We start from the raw sequence: 16,954 nt of genomic DNA, 5'->3' as shown, positions 1-16,954 counted from the left end.
CCTAAGGATCTTGCTAAATATAAAACAGCAAAATATGATGGTTGTAAAGGGGATTATCATGTGATTGACCTGATATTTTTATTATTATTATTATTTGACAATCTTAAGTCCAGCTTTATTTTATGCCTGTTTATTCCCAAAATATTTTAGTCCAATTTAATTAAATCTTTAGAGTACTGCAATGTTGATCTGGCCCTTCTGGACTCACTCAGTTGTATTAATGTCTGATATACAGTGCAGATTCCAGACAGATGAGTTGTATTCAAGCTTCTTCCTTTCCTGGTTCGAAGCAATGCTTAGCTGTCAAAAATATTTTCTTTTTTTTTTTCCTGTCCCTTTGTAATTTCGCTGCTCACTTTTCTTTTCTTAAAAATTCCATGTTACCTTAATCCCGGGGTACTTTTGTTTAGTTGTATTGCCCAGTTGTCCCGGTTCAGATGTTATCCACCTCTTTCTTCCTTCCTGCACAAATCTTAATCCAGCTGAGTCCTCCTTTTCAGGGTGGCCATTTTAAACCACCGCTGAAGTCGTCTTTGGGGGGAAAAAGACCAAGCCCAGGGGGGGAGATGCGGCTCCCCTCAACCTGGCTTGTGGCTTCCCCTTACTCCGCCACCCCTCCAAGGCAGCTTCAGCCCCTAATCGTAATGATCGGAGCTCTCCAAGGAAAGAGCACAGACCATAGCCACAGAAAGTCTGTCAGTGAGGAGGCTTCGCCTTCTTCCGTGATTGACCTGATTTTTTGATGTTTTATCTTGGAGTGGTCATTAAGAGAACCCATTGTTTGTTATGGGGCATTTTTGCCAAAAACTGGAAGTAAATACTAATTTTTAGAAAAAACATCACGAATCATGTTTCTGTTGTAAATTGCAGTCACGTGATCACAGGATGCTGCAAACAGCTGTAAAAGGTTAACAAGCATCTTAAATAAGGTCACATGATGGGGGCAGCTGTTGAAACCACGTTTTGAGGGAATCCATCATAAGTTGAGGATTACCAGTGTGCATTAATTGTTGCCTTTCCCATAAATCGTTTCTCTTCTCATTGCTTATTCTTCATACACCCGTGACTCAACTCCACAAAAACGTCTCGAATTTCTACCCTGCTAAGTTTCTACTATTTTACTAAGCACTTAGAACATATGCAATAAGAAATCATCTTTATTAGATCATCTTTACTTTGCACATTAGCTCTCCCAGTAGATTATATATTTTAGTGTAATGCAATTGCGTTCCTCCCCCCCTCACACTTTAAAAAAAAGCTCTTTAGCACCAGACATGCTTCTGCAGACAGTAAAGCAGAAAAAGGAAGCTGAGAAAGAATTGAGGCGTTTTGTTGTGGCATTCATGTTTCCTACTGATCAGATCTCTAGGAGATAAATTCTGGCAACTTAGAAGTGGTTTTCCCCTGCATTCATGGCTATCTGAAATGGAGAAAATAGATTTTGTTAATGAACAGTGATATTACTATTGCATTAATGAACAGAAACCAATCACTACGACAACAGCATAAAATGGTGGGGAAAGGAAACCATTGTAAAATCAACAGTTAACGCACCAACTGTATTTCAGGGCTGCCCTGGTAACTTGGCAGCCCTGCTTTATAACAATAGGGATGCTATGCTGTAGCAAAATGAGCAATTTGAAAACATAACCTGAGAATGAAATAAACATTCTTTTACGAAAGGCATTTGCTTTAAAGAAGAAAGAGATCATGCCAATAGCAAGCTTAATTGATAGCTCCTGGGTTGCCAGCATCTGCTAATAGAATAGAATAGAATAGAATAGAATAGAATAGAATAGAATAGAATAGAATAGAATAGAATAGAATAGAACAGAACAGAACAGAACAGAACAGAATAGAATTCTTTATTGGCCAAGTGTGATTGGACACACGAGAAATTTGTCTTGGTGCAAATTACTCAGTGGAGATTGGAAGCATTCCTCTTGGCAATTCCTCTAGATTTCCAAGCTGCTTAGATCTCCATACAAAAGTTCAAAGCTCTGGGCAGGCTTGGTAAAGAGGATGCAGGAGTAAATAAGTGATAGTGAATCATTTCATGCAAGGTGGGCAGCTGTATAAATGTAGGTGAGAAAGAGAAGAGAGAGAAAGAGAGAGAGAGATCATAGAGGGATAAAATAAGTTACATGGCCAGAGGGGAAGATGGGAGACGTGGGTTTTACTATCAAAAATAGGTAGTTAAAAAAAAAAAAGCTGGGGTAGAAAATGTGCCCATGATCTTATTATCCCCAGACAGGCGTGTGTTTACTGATGGCCACTTGTCTCCAGTATAGAAGCACCTAAAAGGTTCCATAAAAGCCACTGCACCCCTTCAACTCAAAATGGTTGTCCATTTAGAAGGGTAACCAATATATTTCCAATAGGTTTAGTGGGGAAAATAAAATAATACTGATTTGGGACAATAAAAATTCAGAACTGAGAAAGCTGCAGAATATTACATTACATTAATATAGTGAGCACCTCTATTCTTACTTATTCATCGCATAGCTACTGAAACATTTATACAGACTCCTTTTTATCATTCAAATTCTATCAATTAGGCTGGCAAGCTCCCATCAAGTTTTAGGCAGAGTTTCTTCTAACACCATGATCTACTAAAACATTCCAATACTTAGATGAGGTGCGTGTAACATCTCATCATATGTTGAAGACCTGAGGGCAATTAAACAGTTAAATTAAGTTAAGCAGTTCTATTGCTTACAGATCCGTGTCTTCTATGACATCGGGGTTGTCCAAAGTCTGTTTCCTTCTTTGAACAGCATCCAGAATCTTTTTCCTGGGCCCCAGCGGAATGTTGATACTTTTCAGATCATTGTCTGAACATAACATCAGAGCTTCCAGATCTATCTTCTCCTTCTTAAGGATAGAAATAAACTCAAACATGTTCAGAGAAGCCAGGAAGGTCTCCAGAGGGCTAGTGTCAGGTTCAATATCATCATCCAGACCCAGTTCCATTTCATCCCAGGGCAAGTCCTCCAGATTCCTCTCCTGCAGGCTGTTGGCACTGCCAATGCTGTCGTTAAGACTTGGCGAACGTTGAAGGTGGCTGTGAAGCTTAACATTCATCCTGTCTGTATTGCCTTCCCCCAAAATACTGGAATCACTTTGACCAATCCCAAATAGTCCACTACTGACATAGTTCCTCCGAAAAACCATGGTACCAAGTCCAGGCCGATTGAATAAAGAGTCATGGCCAGAATCGGTACTGACCTCAGACTGAGTGGAGTCCAGGTGCAAACCTGGGTCGCTTATGGCACGGGAGACAGTATCTTCGTCAGACAGAAACATATCCCTAACATTTCGCCGGGTCCATTCCTTTGGGCTAACATATGTGCCTTGTTTCACAAACATGATATCGTTGCCCAGCTGTAAACCAGACAAGGACCTCACACTTTTCCTCCCATCCTCATAAATTTTGAATGTCCCATCCACCTGTTTCTTTTTCTCTAGTTTCTTCTGGATCTTTGTCTTGCCCTTGGCTGTGCCCTGTATGGTAGCCTGAGAGTATGGCAAGGAATTCATCAGGGACATGTGTTGAAGTCTTCTGCTCAACGTGCTACTGGAGTAGCTGGAGAAACTCATTGTGTCTGAGCGGTCAGACATCTCTTTCTTGTACCGCTTCTCCATCCTTTCGTGGTGCTTTTTCTGCATCTTTACACAGTCCTTAATACGTTTCTCTGCATCCTTAAAGGCTTTGTCCTTCAACTTGCTCACCAGTTTAGGGTTGAGGCTGCTCTGCTTAGCAGCAATGGAGTCCAAGTAACGCACACACTCCATGTGACCCTTCATGGCTGCCATGTCCAGTGGTGTGTGGTAGTCATTGTCCAGACACCAGATATTGGCTCCAAAAGATACCAGGAAGGAGAGGCAATTCAGGTGACCGTTGGCTGCTGCCAGATGAAGAGGTGTGTTCCCCCATATATCACATTTGTCTGGATCACCCCTAAAATGGTGTGAAGAAACAGATAGTAAGTTCTCAAAGAGGTCCATAATCTCATTGGCAGATATTGTTTTAGACTTACAGAAATACAAAATCAATTTTCCATAAGTTGGTTAACTTTCCAGTTGCATGAACTTCAATTCCCATTCTCAACAAGAGAAGTTATGATGGCTGGAGAATTGGGGGAGTTAAAGTCCATAGCTCTAGAGAACACCCAGTTTGGGGAAGGCTGGCATAGACTAGCCTTTCCCTACTTCGTGCCATCTGAGTGCATTAGAATATCAGGTCTCAGAATATTTAACCAGCTGCCATCCTGGCAGGGAATTCTGAGTTTTTGTCCCATCTGAAGAACATGTTGAAGAAGGCTAACAAATACAAATAATTAGTACTATTTTTATCATATTTATGCTGTTAAACTGTTAAGAGTATTTTTCTAGCATTCTTTGAAGGAGGAAAGCCTAGCTTGTTTAAGTGGTGCCCAACAGTAACATTTGTAACATAGCTTTATAAGCTGAGAAGTATATACAGTATGTGAGAAAAGAGAAACACCTTATGTGTCTCACATTTAAATAGACAATTGAGCCCATATAGTATACATATCAAGCCTCATAGTTATGTATTCTGCCCTGCAAAAATAACACTTGACAATGTTCACATTTATTTCATTTATTTTATTTTATATTCTGCTCATTCAGAAGCTTAAGGAACATTCTTGGCCCATTTCAATTACCTATCTTATGCTCCTTCATTAAGATGAGAGAGATTAACTCCAAGGTCTCCTTCAACCTTAAATTAAACATCTTTTCCACACAGCCTGCCTGAAAAGATTGCTGTGCGGGTAAAATAGGAAAGAGAAAAAGAACTTAGATGCTTTTGTAGAAAAACATGGTAATAGTAGAGTCAGAACGAGACTTTTGCAATAGTTCTTAGCCTCTTTGAAATGTATAGGACAAGACAAGAGGCATAGTACTCTTTCTTAGCGTGGATATTTGGGCAGCTTCCCAATGTTAACAAGTGCTAAAGGAACCGTGCCATGAATTTTGACACAAATCTTGACATTTGAAACACATTTGTGACATTTCTGAGTTACAGATCATGTGAGGAAAGTAAAGACCCACAAGAAGTGAAGTTGCCAGACAACAGATTGTTGAAGCAGTTTCTTTTGGTTCCGGCTGCTCTGTTGAGCACTAAGGACATGCAAGAAATTCATTTAGGCTACTTGCTTAGCCCACCCTCCCTCTCTTGCCTTGATACTGACCTATCAGTAGTGGGAAATTGAGGGAAAATATCAATATTTGATGAATGGCAGGCCAAGAATAAATTATTGATGGTATGTGGTTAAAGAGACCGTGAAACTGAAAATGCCAGAGCTACTACACTTTGGATACAGGGCACACGAGGCTTTATGTTCTGAATAAATTACTGTGTATTAGAATGAGCATAAATGTCTCTGTTCAAGAAGAAAAACAGAATCAGATTATACTCATTTTTCTTCTCTCTTCCCTTTTCCTGTTGCACTGTAACCTTTAGTATATTTCTTAGAAATAATACATTGTACCACAATTATCCCAAATAGTGCTGGGTTGAAAAAACTTGTCTGTGTTTTCTTTAATGCTTCATATTCAGTTTGGTGGAAAATAAATGTTTTTCACGCTACTTATGGAGAATATTTTGATAAAAATCTTCCTGTGTGAGGTACTAGGTTACAAAGATGTGTGTGCGGGATAGTGGTCTGACTTGCTGTAGATTATTATCTTCCATTAATCTGCAGCCTCCATGATTTTCCAGCCATCAATTAACTCACAAGGAAAAGTCATGATGGAATTCTTCCTATGTTATTTTTTTTTCCCCCAGAAGCATAGGTGGTTAAAGGAAGTTGCAGACTTCTGGAGGAAAAGTAACCTACGCCAGCACTCACAACATCACAATAAGCACCACAAAACATGAAAGCACAGTAAGAATGAGATTGAAAAATAGAAGCTCCTTTTGAAGAAAAAGACAACTTTTGTTGGTTTTGGTAGCATTGATCCTTATAGTTTTGTTCTTCGATGTAGAAGGAAAAAAAGCAACAAAAATTATTGTTCCTCTGCAGCCTTTAGCATATTATATTAAGCATGTTATGTCATGATAGTCTTTTGAACTTGGGATTCACTATTATTAAGTAGGAAAATTATCAGCCACATGACCATTTAATTCATGCATCACTATTAGCTCACTAAGTGAGGTCATCTGTGCAGAGGAACAACTTGAGTTTACCATAGTCAGTGAAGTACAGGGCAGTTGTTTACTGACCTCTTGACCTGTCTGCTCAAATATCCTATGAGGTACCTTAGAGTCATGTGGTAGGCAATAAATGCAAATAAAATTAAAAGAAACACATATATATTTGTGCCATGTACCTGAAGTGATAGTGTTTGGATGCTGATTTTGTTTAGGTACCTCTTAATTCTAATCAATTCTTAAAACAAAAAAGGATTTGTTTTAAACCACGTTTTCCATATGTGGTGGCAATGTATAGTGATTAAAAAATATTGGAAGAAGATACAGAGATGGCTCTTTGAAATAACAAATTACAGATTGAAATTGGAACCAGAAACATAACTATTAGGCATGATTAAAGGGAATTTGAGTAAAGATAAAAGATACCTTATCATACACATCTTAACGGCAGCAAGAATTACCTTTGCACAAAGCTGGAAGAGCGGTAAAATACCACCAGATGAAGTTTTAATTAAAAAAATAATAGACTGTGCAGAACTAGACAAATTCACTATGGAATTAAAAGGCAAGGATGATTGAGATTATTATGCGATATGGGATAGGTGGTATGAATGGGTGAAGAATAAAGATAGAATTTGATGTATGGTTACAAAATGAGAAATATGTATATATAATGACACAAATACTGTTAATGGAAATGAGAGCTTTGTATTTTTGGTTTTTAAAAGAATAAGAATTATTTTTAAAAAAATTCTTAAACTTGCCAGTCTTGAAATGCTAAGAATAGGCTGGGAATACCCAGAGCCAATTAGTGTTCCCACAGTCCAAACCAGGAGGAAATGGAGAAACTATCATTCAGTCGGTGCCCCAAACCTTGAATTATGACAGTTCCTGGAGTTAGGAAAATTTTGTCATCCCTGCTGTGGCAGGATTTGGGCAGGGAAAAAATACAAATTGCTAACCAATCGTCACATCTACTGACTTCTGTATCTGCTGCATGCATTTGCCAACTCATTGTTTTTTTAAAAAATCTGATACTAGTACTAAGGAAAGCTGCCTGCCAAAAGGCATCATTTTTCCTAAGTAGAAATTCCCATGAAATCTGGGATAATGGCATAGCCTCGTTCTTCTGCAGTTAGATGCTTTTCCCAATAGCTAAAAACCTGGGCATAGGTTGCTATACAATGTCTACTGTATGTTTGTGGTGTAGATGAAGGGAGGCTTCAGCCAGGGAGCTAAGCATTATATAAATATACTGTACATTATAAATAGCTGGGTGCTCCTGGCCTAAAACAGCAGATAAATTCAAGCTGAGGATTTTTAAACAGTAGATTGACATATTTACCAGAAAGTAACTAGAGGAGTTCAGATAGGACTAGTCTAGACTTCACGGTAACCCTATCTCTGAAGCTGCTCTGAAGTCTATAGAGGGCTCTGGGGGCAGGATGAGAAAATGGCAGAACAGCCCAACTCCCCTTTGGACTCCAGCTGCTGAAAGAGAATGACACAGAGATTCAGTGATGGGCTGCCGGTGCTTCTTTTGCAAAAATACTGCATCTGGAGAGGCCCTTTCTTGAGATCATATTCTGTTCTGCATTACTTATTACTTAACTCTATGAAATCATGCAGTCAAAAATCATGCACTACAAAAGATTACACGTACAATGTCATTCCATATTACAGATGTAATATTCCTGTGGACCCCTCTCCCCTATTTTATGGGACTATAACTCGTTCCCCCCCCCATACTCCTTGCTACTGACCAATTGGTCAGAATCAGAATAACAAAGTTGGAAGGGACTTAGAAGGTCTTCTAGTCCAACCTCAAGCAGGAGGCCCAGGGGTGGGATTCTACCAGTTTGCAACTATTTGCTAGAACCGGTTGTTAACATTCTAAGCAGTTTGGAGAATCAGTTGTTAGAAGAAATTACTGGCCTAATCCTGTAAGGAAGGCAGGAAGGAAACATTCTGGTGTTGCTTACAGAAACTGCCTCTCCATTAACCCTTATTACATTCTTGGCAGGACTAGACTTCCTGTCTCAGGAACAGCTCTGGAGTTTTTTTCCTCTCCTTTGCTGGTACTTTGCTTGTGTGGAGTGACCAATGAAAAAAATGACATGACCATTTTTCACACTTATGACTGTTGCAGCATCCCCACAGTCACGAGAGGCCAGGCAAGGAGATGCATACCTCGATGTGAGTGATGTTGAGTTGGCCATGCCCAGCCAATAACATGATCACCAAGCCATGGCCACCCAGTCACATGACCACCAAGCCACGCCCCACCAACTAAGCCACACCCACAGAACCAGTTGTTAAAAATTTTGAATCCCACCCCTGAGGAGGCCCTATGCCAGGGGTGTCAAACTCGTGTCATCATGGCGGCATCACGTGACTATCAGGACTTCTTTCCTCTTCGCTAAACTGGGCAGGGGCGGGGCCAGCACGTGACATGAGTTTGACACCCCTGCCCTATACCATTTCAGATCAGAAATGGAGTTATAGTGCATTGATGACCTCTTGTGCTTCATAATCCACTCAGAGTTATCCAAACAACTGTAGCATTTATGCCAGAATATCCAAATAGCAACATATGTAAGTAGTATGAAAATGAAAGTATTTGCCACTCTTTAATAAAACCTCAACATCTAGTGCCTAAGCATGAAGACTACCTCACTTATTTGAAAAAAAAAAAAAAAAAGATTTTCTCTGCTTCTTTGAAATGTTGCCAAGCCCCTTAGACCCCTCAATCTTTGGGAGAAATCACACTTCAGTGAGCTCAGCAGAAAGTTAATTAATATTTGCTTTTGAATTAGAAGCTGAGGCTTGGAGTGATGAAGGAGAGAGAGCTTATTGGTTTCTTCCCATCCAAAGAATTTTCAAATGCGAGGCAACACACCATAAATGGGACAAGTTTCAGTGTTACAGGGCAGATCACAATATCTTCCATTCTGACCTAGGACAAGGTTGGTATCATCCACTTATACAACCTCCATTACTGTCTGGTATGATGATATGCAGCATTTAAACGTTGCCCCATATGCGTGGGCAAGGGGAATACGGAAAACAGAGAGGAAATTAGTCCCATACGGTTAAGGGAGTGGTAGAAGAAGCAACCTTCAGATCAACTTCCCACTTATTTCAGATGCTCATTTCTAGAGAATCTCTAATAGACTCAACTAGTACATCAGGTTAAGGAAAATATAATTATATGCAATTATTACATTGCAAAACAAACCGAAGCAGGAATCAAAAAGTATTGGGAAACAATGGGAAAATACTGTTGTAAGAAAGTCCTGTACTGTACTGGCTTATTGTATATTCCAGTCAATGAGAACATCTGTTTAATAGAATAATAAGAGTATTATAGCAATACAGTGTATGCTACTATGTTTAGGTCATTTCTTACCACAGATAATATGATACAATCCAATAAATTAGGCTGCGGTTATTTCTATAAATGGAATCTACATAGCAACATGTAAACAGATGACACAATTCCCCAATTTTCAAAGAAATGGGTTACACAGTTCTTCACATTCAATCACAAAAGTTACTTTGGAGTGTACATTGGTGAAAATATGGCACTTGTTACAATTTGGAAAGAATATGTACTGTATTTGAATCTCATTTGCTCTCTTTGTAGGAGGATACATAAACTTATGATGAAATCCGTTATATGTTTATATTGTAGGCAAAGGAAAAATAAACACCAATGGGAGGAAATGATTGAAAGGACAAAGGGATACCGGTGTATAGATAATATGACAGCCATCTTGTTTCCCAGGTGGCAGCAAAAAATAGTCAAGTCAACCTGAAAAAAGATGCAGCTGCTTCAAGGAGTTGCAAAGCAGGGTTATGTTCATATCCTCACAACCCCAAAGCATTTTCTCCAACTTATTTCTTAATTGCCACACAGTCCTAAAAAAAACCCCCAAATTCTTCTGTGATTCTCAGGTATCACTGTTTCCCTTTTTCCTTCTTACATAGAGGAAGTGGTACTCCAAATTTATTAACACCCACTCCTATCAGTATCAGGGTGTGTCCTACATCTGGATTGTCTATTCCATATTATTTATACATCAGTATCACTTTTGTCCTCTGAATCATTTCTTTCCATCCGTGTTTAATTTTCCTTTGCCTGCAATGTAAACATACCACAGATTTTATCATAAGTTTTTGCATCCTCCTACAAAGAGAGCAAATGAGACTCAAATCCAATACATATTCTTTCCTAATTGTGTCCCCTGCCAGGTTTGACAGATTATATCTGAAGCACTGAATGTTCCTACTTTCATTCAGGAATAACTCAAGAGGAGCTGAAGCGCTCTCTATCTAAGAGAGAATGAGGTTACCCACAAAGCAGGTTGTCTTTTCTCTGTCTCATCTCTTGAAGCTCTTCCTGGCTGACCTCCACTAATCATCATCTTTGGTATCTCCCATCACAAATACCCCACTGAAGAGGCTGTCAAAGGCCTACAGTGAAAAGCAGAGATCTTGCCCAGCAAATGCTGACTCACCTCCCTTTTACCAGCCATCTCATTAATTCTACTTTTGCCCCTAATTAGAGCACCGACAGGAGGAGGAGAAATGCTTTTTGTGAAGCTAATGAATTAGGTAGAATCCTGCCTCCCCTTTAGTGCCTGTGCTGGATGAAAAACAACTGTGGATCTTACCTATGCAAACCATCCATCTGTTATGTAATGTAGGGTAGGAATATTGCATCCTATTTCTTACCCATAGGGCAAGGGTTTTGAACATTCAATTCAGCCACCATGATTAATGTACAGAACAAGAGAGATACCAGCTGAGGCCCTGATGCACAGTTCACCGATTCCTGACAGGGTGTCTCCCAGCATGAAATTTGTTGCCCTTGTTGCCAGTCCCTATCCTCTCTACTACTTTGCTTCAGCTCACTGGTGAAGGGTAGTAAAACCTGGCATATTTTACACATCTTGTGGCTGCACTTGGATGGTGTCAGAGCAGAGGTGGTATTCAGCAGGTTCTGACCAGTTCTGGAGAACTTGTAGCAGAAATTTTGAGTAGTTTGGAGAACCGGCAAATACCACCTCTGACTGGCCCTGCCCCCATCTATTATCTGCCTCCCAAGTCCCAGTTGATCGGCTGGGTCTTCTTTTGTTGCCTTACACAGGAGAATGGAGCTGGAAAGCAGGTTAGTGGGGTGGGGAGAGAATGGGGATTTTGCAGTAACCTTCCCCCAGGAGTGAGTTGGGAATGGGGATTTTACACTATACTTCCCCTGCCATGCCCACCAAGCCATGCCCACAGAACTGGTAGTAAAAAAAATTGAATCCCACCACTGTGTCAGAGTACCAGTGAACACATTATTTCAATAATGCTAAAGTTAAAGATGACTTAAGTCTATCTCGCTTATAAGCTGGGTATGAAATAGAATCAAGATCATGGGAGCTATGGAAGAAAAATGATGTTGCCAGAATATATGTGTGCTATGGTTAGGTACAAGCGGAGACTGGGCCTTGGAGAAGAAACCAGATTGATAGATCCATGTAGTGTCTCGGTAGCTCTGTACCCTCAGTACAACAGCTGATTTTGACTCAGAAAAATCCCCAGAAATTTTGCAAAGTGCTAAAGCACTCTATAAACTATCTAGTCTATAGCTCTCTGAATGGCAGGCCATATTCTCTTCAAATTAATTAGAAAGGGGAACATTGAACTTTGGCTTTTCTTAAGATAGTAAAACTCTCTCTCCCTCTCTTTGCAAATTCTTTGCTTATTTCAACATAAATATTTATTTTCCCCCAATCAAACACAGCCAATGAGAGAAGTTTCTTTTAAAACATCAGGACTATCTATCATTTCCTAATAAGATTCTTCGCCAAAAGGGCAGGAGCATTTTTAGTACTATATTCTTCAACAGACAGCAAGCATTTTTTTTCAGTTCATTAAACACTAGCCAGGCATGAGGAAGATTCTTTGCTGGGAATATTTATTCCACTTTGTATGTTCTGAAGAAACCAACTTCTATGCCTTTAACATCAGAGCAGAATTATATGGATTTCTAGGTTTTCAACTCATCCTACGGCTTTTGGATGTGTTTTTAAAGCAAGAGATATGAATTCCAGCAAGAAAGGAAAACAATTACCCACTTGTGGCACTTAAAGAGAATTCACTTATCTGATTTGGTCCAGTACATGCATATTTAAAAACTAGGGGTTCTGAATCCAGCCAAATTTAGAAATACAAGAACACAAGAAAATGCATAAATGGAAAAACAAGGGAGGTGGGGCCTGCACATCAGAGATAGTTTCATACTTGGCAGTCAGGAGAACCATCAATTTCTTATAAGCATGTATGTTATAATATCAATCATGAAACTAATATTTTTTTAAAACCTCAGTGTGAGGATCCTTACAGTTTCCATTTATTATTTTATTTGTGAAATCATGAATTTGAAAGGCCTCGTGAAGATCTTATTTTGTCCCCCAAATCTGGGGGCCAGTGATGCCACTGCAATATATTTTAGACATGAAAGTCAGCGCAAAAAGATGCCACTACTCGCTGGTTTGCCTTAGGCAAGCCCTGATTTGTTACCACTAGTTCAACTACAAAATGGGAAGACAACCAGTTGTATCACACAGTGGTATTATAGGTGAACCTCAGGCTACAATGGCAGTTAGGACTGGGATTGCCATTGCTAAGCAAAGCAGTCATAAAATGCAACATCACATGTCTGCATCACTTAGCAACAGCAATTTTGGCAGTCCTGGTAACTGTTGTAACCCCAAGACATGTGGGTCATTAAGTGAGAGAAGTGGGAGCAGGGGTGGGATTCTACAGGCTCGCACCTATTCGCTAGAACCTGTTAACATTTTAAGCAGTTTGGAGAACCAGTTGTTAGAAGAAATTACTGGCCTAATCCTGTAAGGAAGGCAGGAAGGAAACATTCTGGTGTTGCTTATACAAACTGCCTCTCCGTTAACCCTTATTACATTCTTGGCAGGACTAGACTTCCTGTCTCAGGAACTTCTCTGGAGTTTTTTTCCCTTCCTTTGCTGGTACTTTGCTTGTGTGGAGTGACCATTCAAAGTTACAATGGCACTGAAAAAAGTGACTTATGACCATTTTTCACACTTACGACTGTTGCAGCATCCCCACAGTCACGAGAGGCCAGGCAAGGAGAAGCGTGCCTCGATGTGAGTGATGCTGAGTTGGCCACGCCCAGCCAGTCACATGACCATCAAGGCACGCCCACCAACTAAGCCATGCCCACAGAACCAGTTGTTAAAAAAAATGAATCCCACCCCTGAGTGGGGCTCCCAGATAAGGAGTCTGGATGTAATGCCGTGGGCGGGGACGCACTATGGAGGACAGGTGCTGCAGAATACAGGATTCCTGGGAATCTTTTATTCTGTACTGGGACTCCTTGGGGAAAATGCAGTGGAAGCAATTTACAGGAGCTACATGCGACCTTCCATGCCAGCTTCCTCACTCACTCTGCTTGTGGGAAGCCAGCAAGGAAGGTTGCAAAGGGTGATGCTGTGACTATGGCTTGCTCTGATTTGTAATTGCAAGCCAGGTGCCAAGCACCCAGATCACAATCATATGATCATGGGGATGCTGCAAAGACCATAACTTCAGACTGTTCATAAATCACCCTTATTCGGTTGCTGAAAAAGTGGCCATAACTCGAGGACTATCGATACCATAATAAGTAACCCAGTTCTTTTACCTCTTGTAAAGCTTAGCTTTTGGGTCCTACCTCAAGAAGAACAACCTAAGAAGTGCCTCCAATAATTCTGTACCTTTCTCAGAATTTTTCTCCTCCCTTCTTTACTCTTTCTATAGTTAATATAAATACTGATTATATCAAAGAAAATAAATGCATACAATACATTCAAAAAGTATTTAGACCTTCACTTTTGTCAAATTCATTATGCTGCAGCCTGATTCTATAGTTGTTGAAATTCATTTTTTCTCATTAATCTATACTCAGTGTACCCCATAATGACAAAGTGAAAACAGAATTTTAGAAATGTCTCAATTTATTAAAAAGAAAAAACTGAAATATCACATTGGTATGAGTATTCAAGACCCTTTGCAGCAACACTTGAAATTTAGCTTAGGTGCCTCCCATTTCTCTTGATTGTTGTTGACATGTTTTTACAGCTTGATTGGAGTACACCTGTGGTAAATTAAATAGATTGGACATGATTCTTCAGTGCAAAACACATGAAAGCCCACTTGGAGTTTGAAAAAAAAAACAAAAAAGCACCTGAAGGACTCTCAGACTGTGTGGAATAAGATTCTTTGGTCTGACGAAACCAAGATTGAACTGCTAGGCCTCAATTCTAAATGTTATGACTGTTATGACAGGCATCACTCGTCACCTGCCCAATATCATCCCAACAGTGAGGCATCATGCTGTGCGGGTGTTTTACAGACATTTCTCAAATTCTATTTTCACTTTATCATTATGGGGTACTGAGTGTAGATTAAAGAGAGAGAGAAATGAATTTCAACAACTGTAGAAAGGCTGCAGCAAAATTGACAAAAGTGAAGAGGTTCTGAATACTTTCAGATATGCACTGTATATGCAAACTGGCTTTGATCACAACTCTGTGACAATCCTAATCAGCCCACTTCAATGGATGTTAGAAAGGAGATGCTTAAGATGCTAAACAGAGTCCTGCATTGGGCACGGAATTGGAATAGATGCTGTTTAAAATCCTTTCCAGCCTTGACTTTCAGCTTATGAAAGATTTCTTCAGATTGTAATGAAAATGAAGGCTCAGAACAGTTTCTTCCCTTCAGTTAAGATATGCATCTCTTCAGCCAATCCATGAACAGCAAAAAAGAGTACCTCGTCCAAATTTTTAGTAAAACCCAAGGGAAGACTGGAGTTTATTGCAAAAAAAAAAATTGAGTGTTATGGAGACCATTCTAGACCAATGTAAGCAAAACATTCAGCTGTTTGATGGGTTGAGAAGGAGAAATAACGAAGAAACTGATATTAAGTCAGAGCTTTTCTGCTTTCCAAGAGTCTCGAGACACATACTGTCAATACATCTAGAACTTCATAGATGGGCACATCCTGAAGCCCTGCCCTTCCTGAACAACAATGAACTCAGGGCATCTCACCTGCCACCAGGTACAAATGAAAGCTGCTGTCACTTCAGTGGCCTGCAAAGTTCGGTGGATTTGATATCCAGAAAGAAGGGACAAAACTTTCCCCCAAGGCCTGGACGAAAACAAAAACAGAACGGTGCAAAACATCAGACTTACCCTCTGCTAACTATCAGCCTTAAGGCATCCAAGTTGCCATGGTAGGCAGCCCACAGGGTTGGGGTCATGCCATCTTCATCAGGAGAATTTAAGTCCTTCTTGGTGGCTTCTTTCAGCAGATCCAGATAGCCATCTCTGGCTGCACGGTGGTACTGGTCATTCATGGTGTAGCCTTAAAGCTTGCCCATGCCACTGGGAGGGTGAACAGCACACAGATGGCAACAGAGTTCTAGGAAAGCAGCTGTCAGAGAGGAGGGAGCTCCGTTGCCAAGATACCTGAGATTCCCTGCCCGGAGAGGGCAGGAACTCCTCACATTGAAGGCATATTATTTGCTGCGGATTCCCCTGGGTCCTAAAAATTCCCGTCTTTGCTTTAGCTAGCCCCTCTCAGAAGACACTTCTCCTTTGGGAATATCCTGGTGGGAATATCTGCTTGGGGATATGTTTTCGGAAACCTTGGCCTGCCAAATCTAAAGTGCAGTACGTCAGAATACTTAGACTCATCCAGGCTCAGGATTCAAGTTTTATTCCAGAGTTACTCTGCGCCACCAAAGATTTTTGGCGGAAAGAGTGAAAATGTTCAGAAATTATCTCCTTCTACATGGAACCTCCCCAGGCTTGTTCACCAATTCTTCCATTCTTTTTCCCCTTTTAAGGGGAATTCGTGAAAAGAGTGATATACAATTATTGCACAATCATTTTAGACTTTAAACTCTTATCCCTTATGGAGTACCCACTGCTGGCCGGTGGGGGAGTAGGTGCATGTACAGGCCTTCAAGTCAGTGTTGACTCCTGGTCAAATCCCTACAGTTTTCTTGGCAAGAATTTCCAGAAGTGTTTTTCCACTGCCTCATTTCTAGGCCTCAGAAAGAGGAACTGGCCCAAAGTCACCCAGTTGGTTTGGTGTCTAAGGCAAGACTAAAACTCAGAGTTGGCAGGTTTCTACTCTGATGCACCTTAACCACTATACTATACTGACTCTTTGCCCAGCAAAAGATTAATTATATGCCAGGCCAACGTTGTGAAGTCATTTAGAAAATGGATCCGGGTGACAGTCTGACACTGGGCACCCCGCTAGAACAGCAGGCATGAACTCATCTCCAACAGATGCATGGCAGGCCGCCATCTTTGCACACGGGTTATTAAAGGCAGTCTAATCTCTAGTAGCATGTCAGTGCATTGATGATAGAGTAGAAAAGAATGGGAACATTACACATACATCTGCATGGAGCTATAATTGATGTTTCATGTGTATGCTCAGAAATGCGAAAAGTAGATAAATAAACGTGTGGAACACAGATCCTTTATTGGTCACAGCTTTGTAGTGGGTTCAGATAAAGTAAGACACAAAAGTGTATCAGCTCTAAATTAACTAAATTTCTCTTCCCTTACGCCAATATAAATCAATCAGCCTATCAGATAGGTCATTTATTAAGCAATAACAAATCTGGACTTGGCATTAAAGGAAAAACATACTACTAAGCCAAATTTGACTCCTGTTGATCCTGTTGT

The 16,954-nt window shown here is 40.3% G+C and overlaps 2 protein-coding genes across 4 annotated transcripts in view; one reads left to right on the top strand and one right to left on the bottom strand.

Annotated features, from left to right (window-relative positions):
* The window catches only part of OTOP2 (otopetrin 2), a 56,503-nt gene that overhangs the window by 28,284 nt on the left and 11,265 nt on the right, over nt 1-16,954 (top strand). The window lies entirely within an intron of this gene.
* Nucleotides 1,161-15,962, bottom strand: USH1G (USH1 protein network component sans). 3 transcript variants are annotated; one of them, XM_087923082.1, is made up of 3 exons: nt 15,443-15,962; nt 2,720-3,961; nt 1,161-1,420 (listed from the first exon to the last, which is right to left on the bottom strand). In XM_087923082.1, the coding sequence occupies exons 1-3, from the start codon at nt 15,604-15,606 to the stop codon at nt 1,417-1,419; spliced, it is 1,410 nt and encodes a 469-aa protein (XP_087779208.1). In that variant the 5' UTR covers nt 15,607-15,962; the 3' UTR covers nt 1,161-1,416. The 3 variants fall into 3 exon arrangements, 2 of the variants coding, with proteins under 2 accessions (XP_087779208.1, XP_026557482.1); XM_026701697.2 differs by lacking the exon at nt 1,161-1,420 and having other exon boundaries at nt 2,716-3,961; XR_015741448.1 differs by lacking the exons at nt 1,161-1,420; nt 2,720-3,961 and adding an exon at nt 14,266-14,342 and having other exon boundaries at nt 15,443-15,558.

Source organism: Pseudonaja textilis, chromosome 2, assembly GCF_049901715.1.
Source record: "Pseudonaja textilis isolate UNSWEBS1 chromosome 2, rPseTex1.2, whole genome shotgun sequence".
NCBI classification, from domain to species: domain Eukaryota; kingdom Metazoa; phylum Chordata; class Lepidosauria; order Squamata; family Elapidae; genus Pseudonaja; species Pseudonaja textilis.
This window is presented reverse-complemented; position numbering and strand designations above follow the sequence as displayed.

Bases quoted from the DNA above. Each gene is read 5' to 3' on its own strand.
- USH1G (XM_087923082.1), bottom strand. From the start codon at position 15,606: ATGAATGACCAGTACCACCGTGCAGCCAGAGATGGCTATCTGGATCTG. The intron at 3,962-15,442 runs GTAAGTCTGATG...ACACCATTTTAG, and splicing joins AGGCTGATAGTTAGCAGAGG to GGGTGATCCAGACAAATGTG.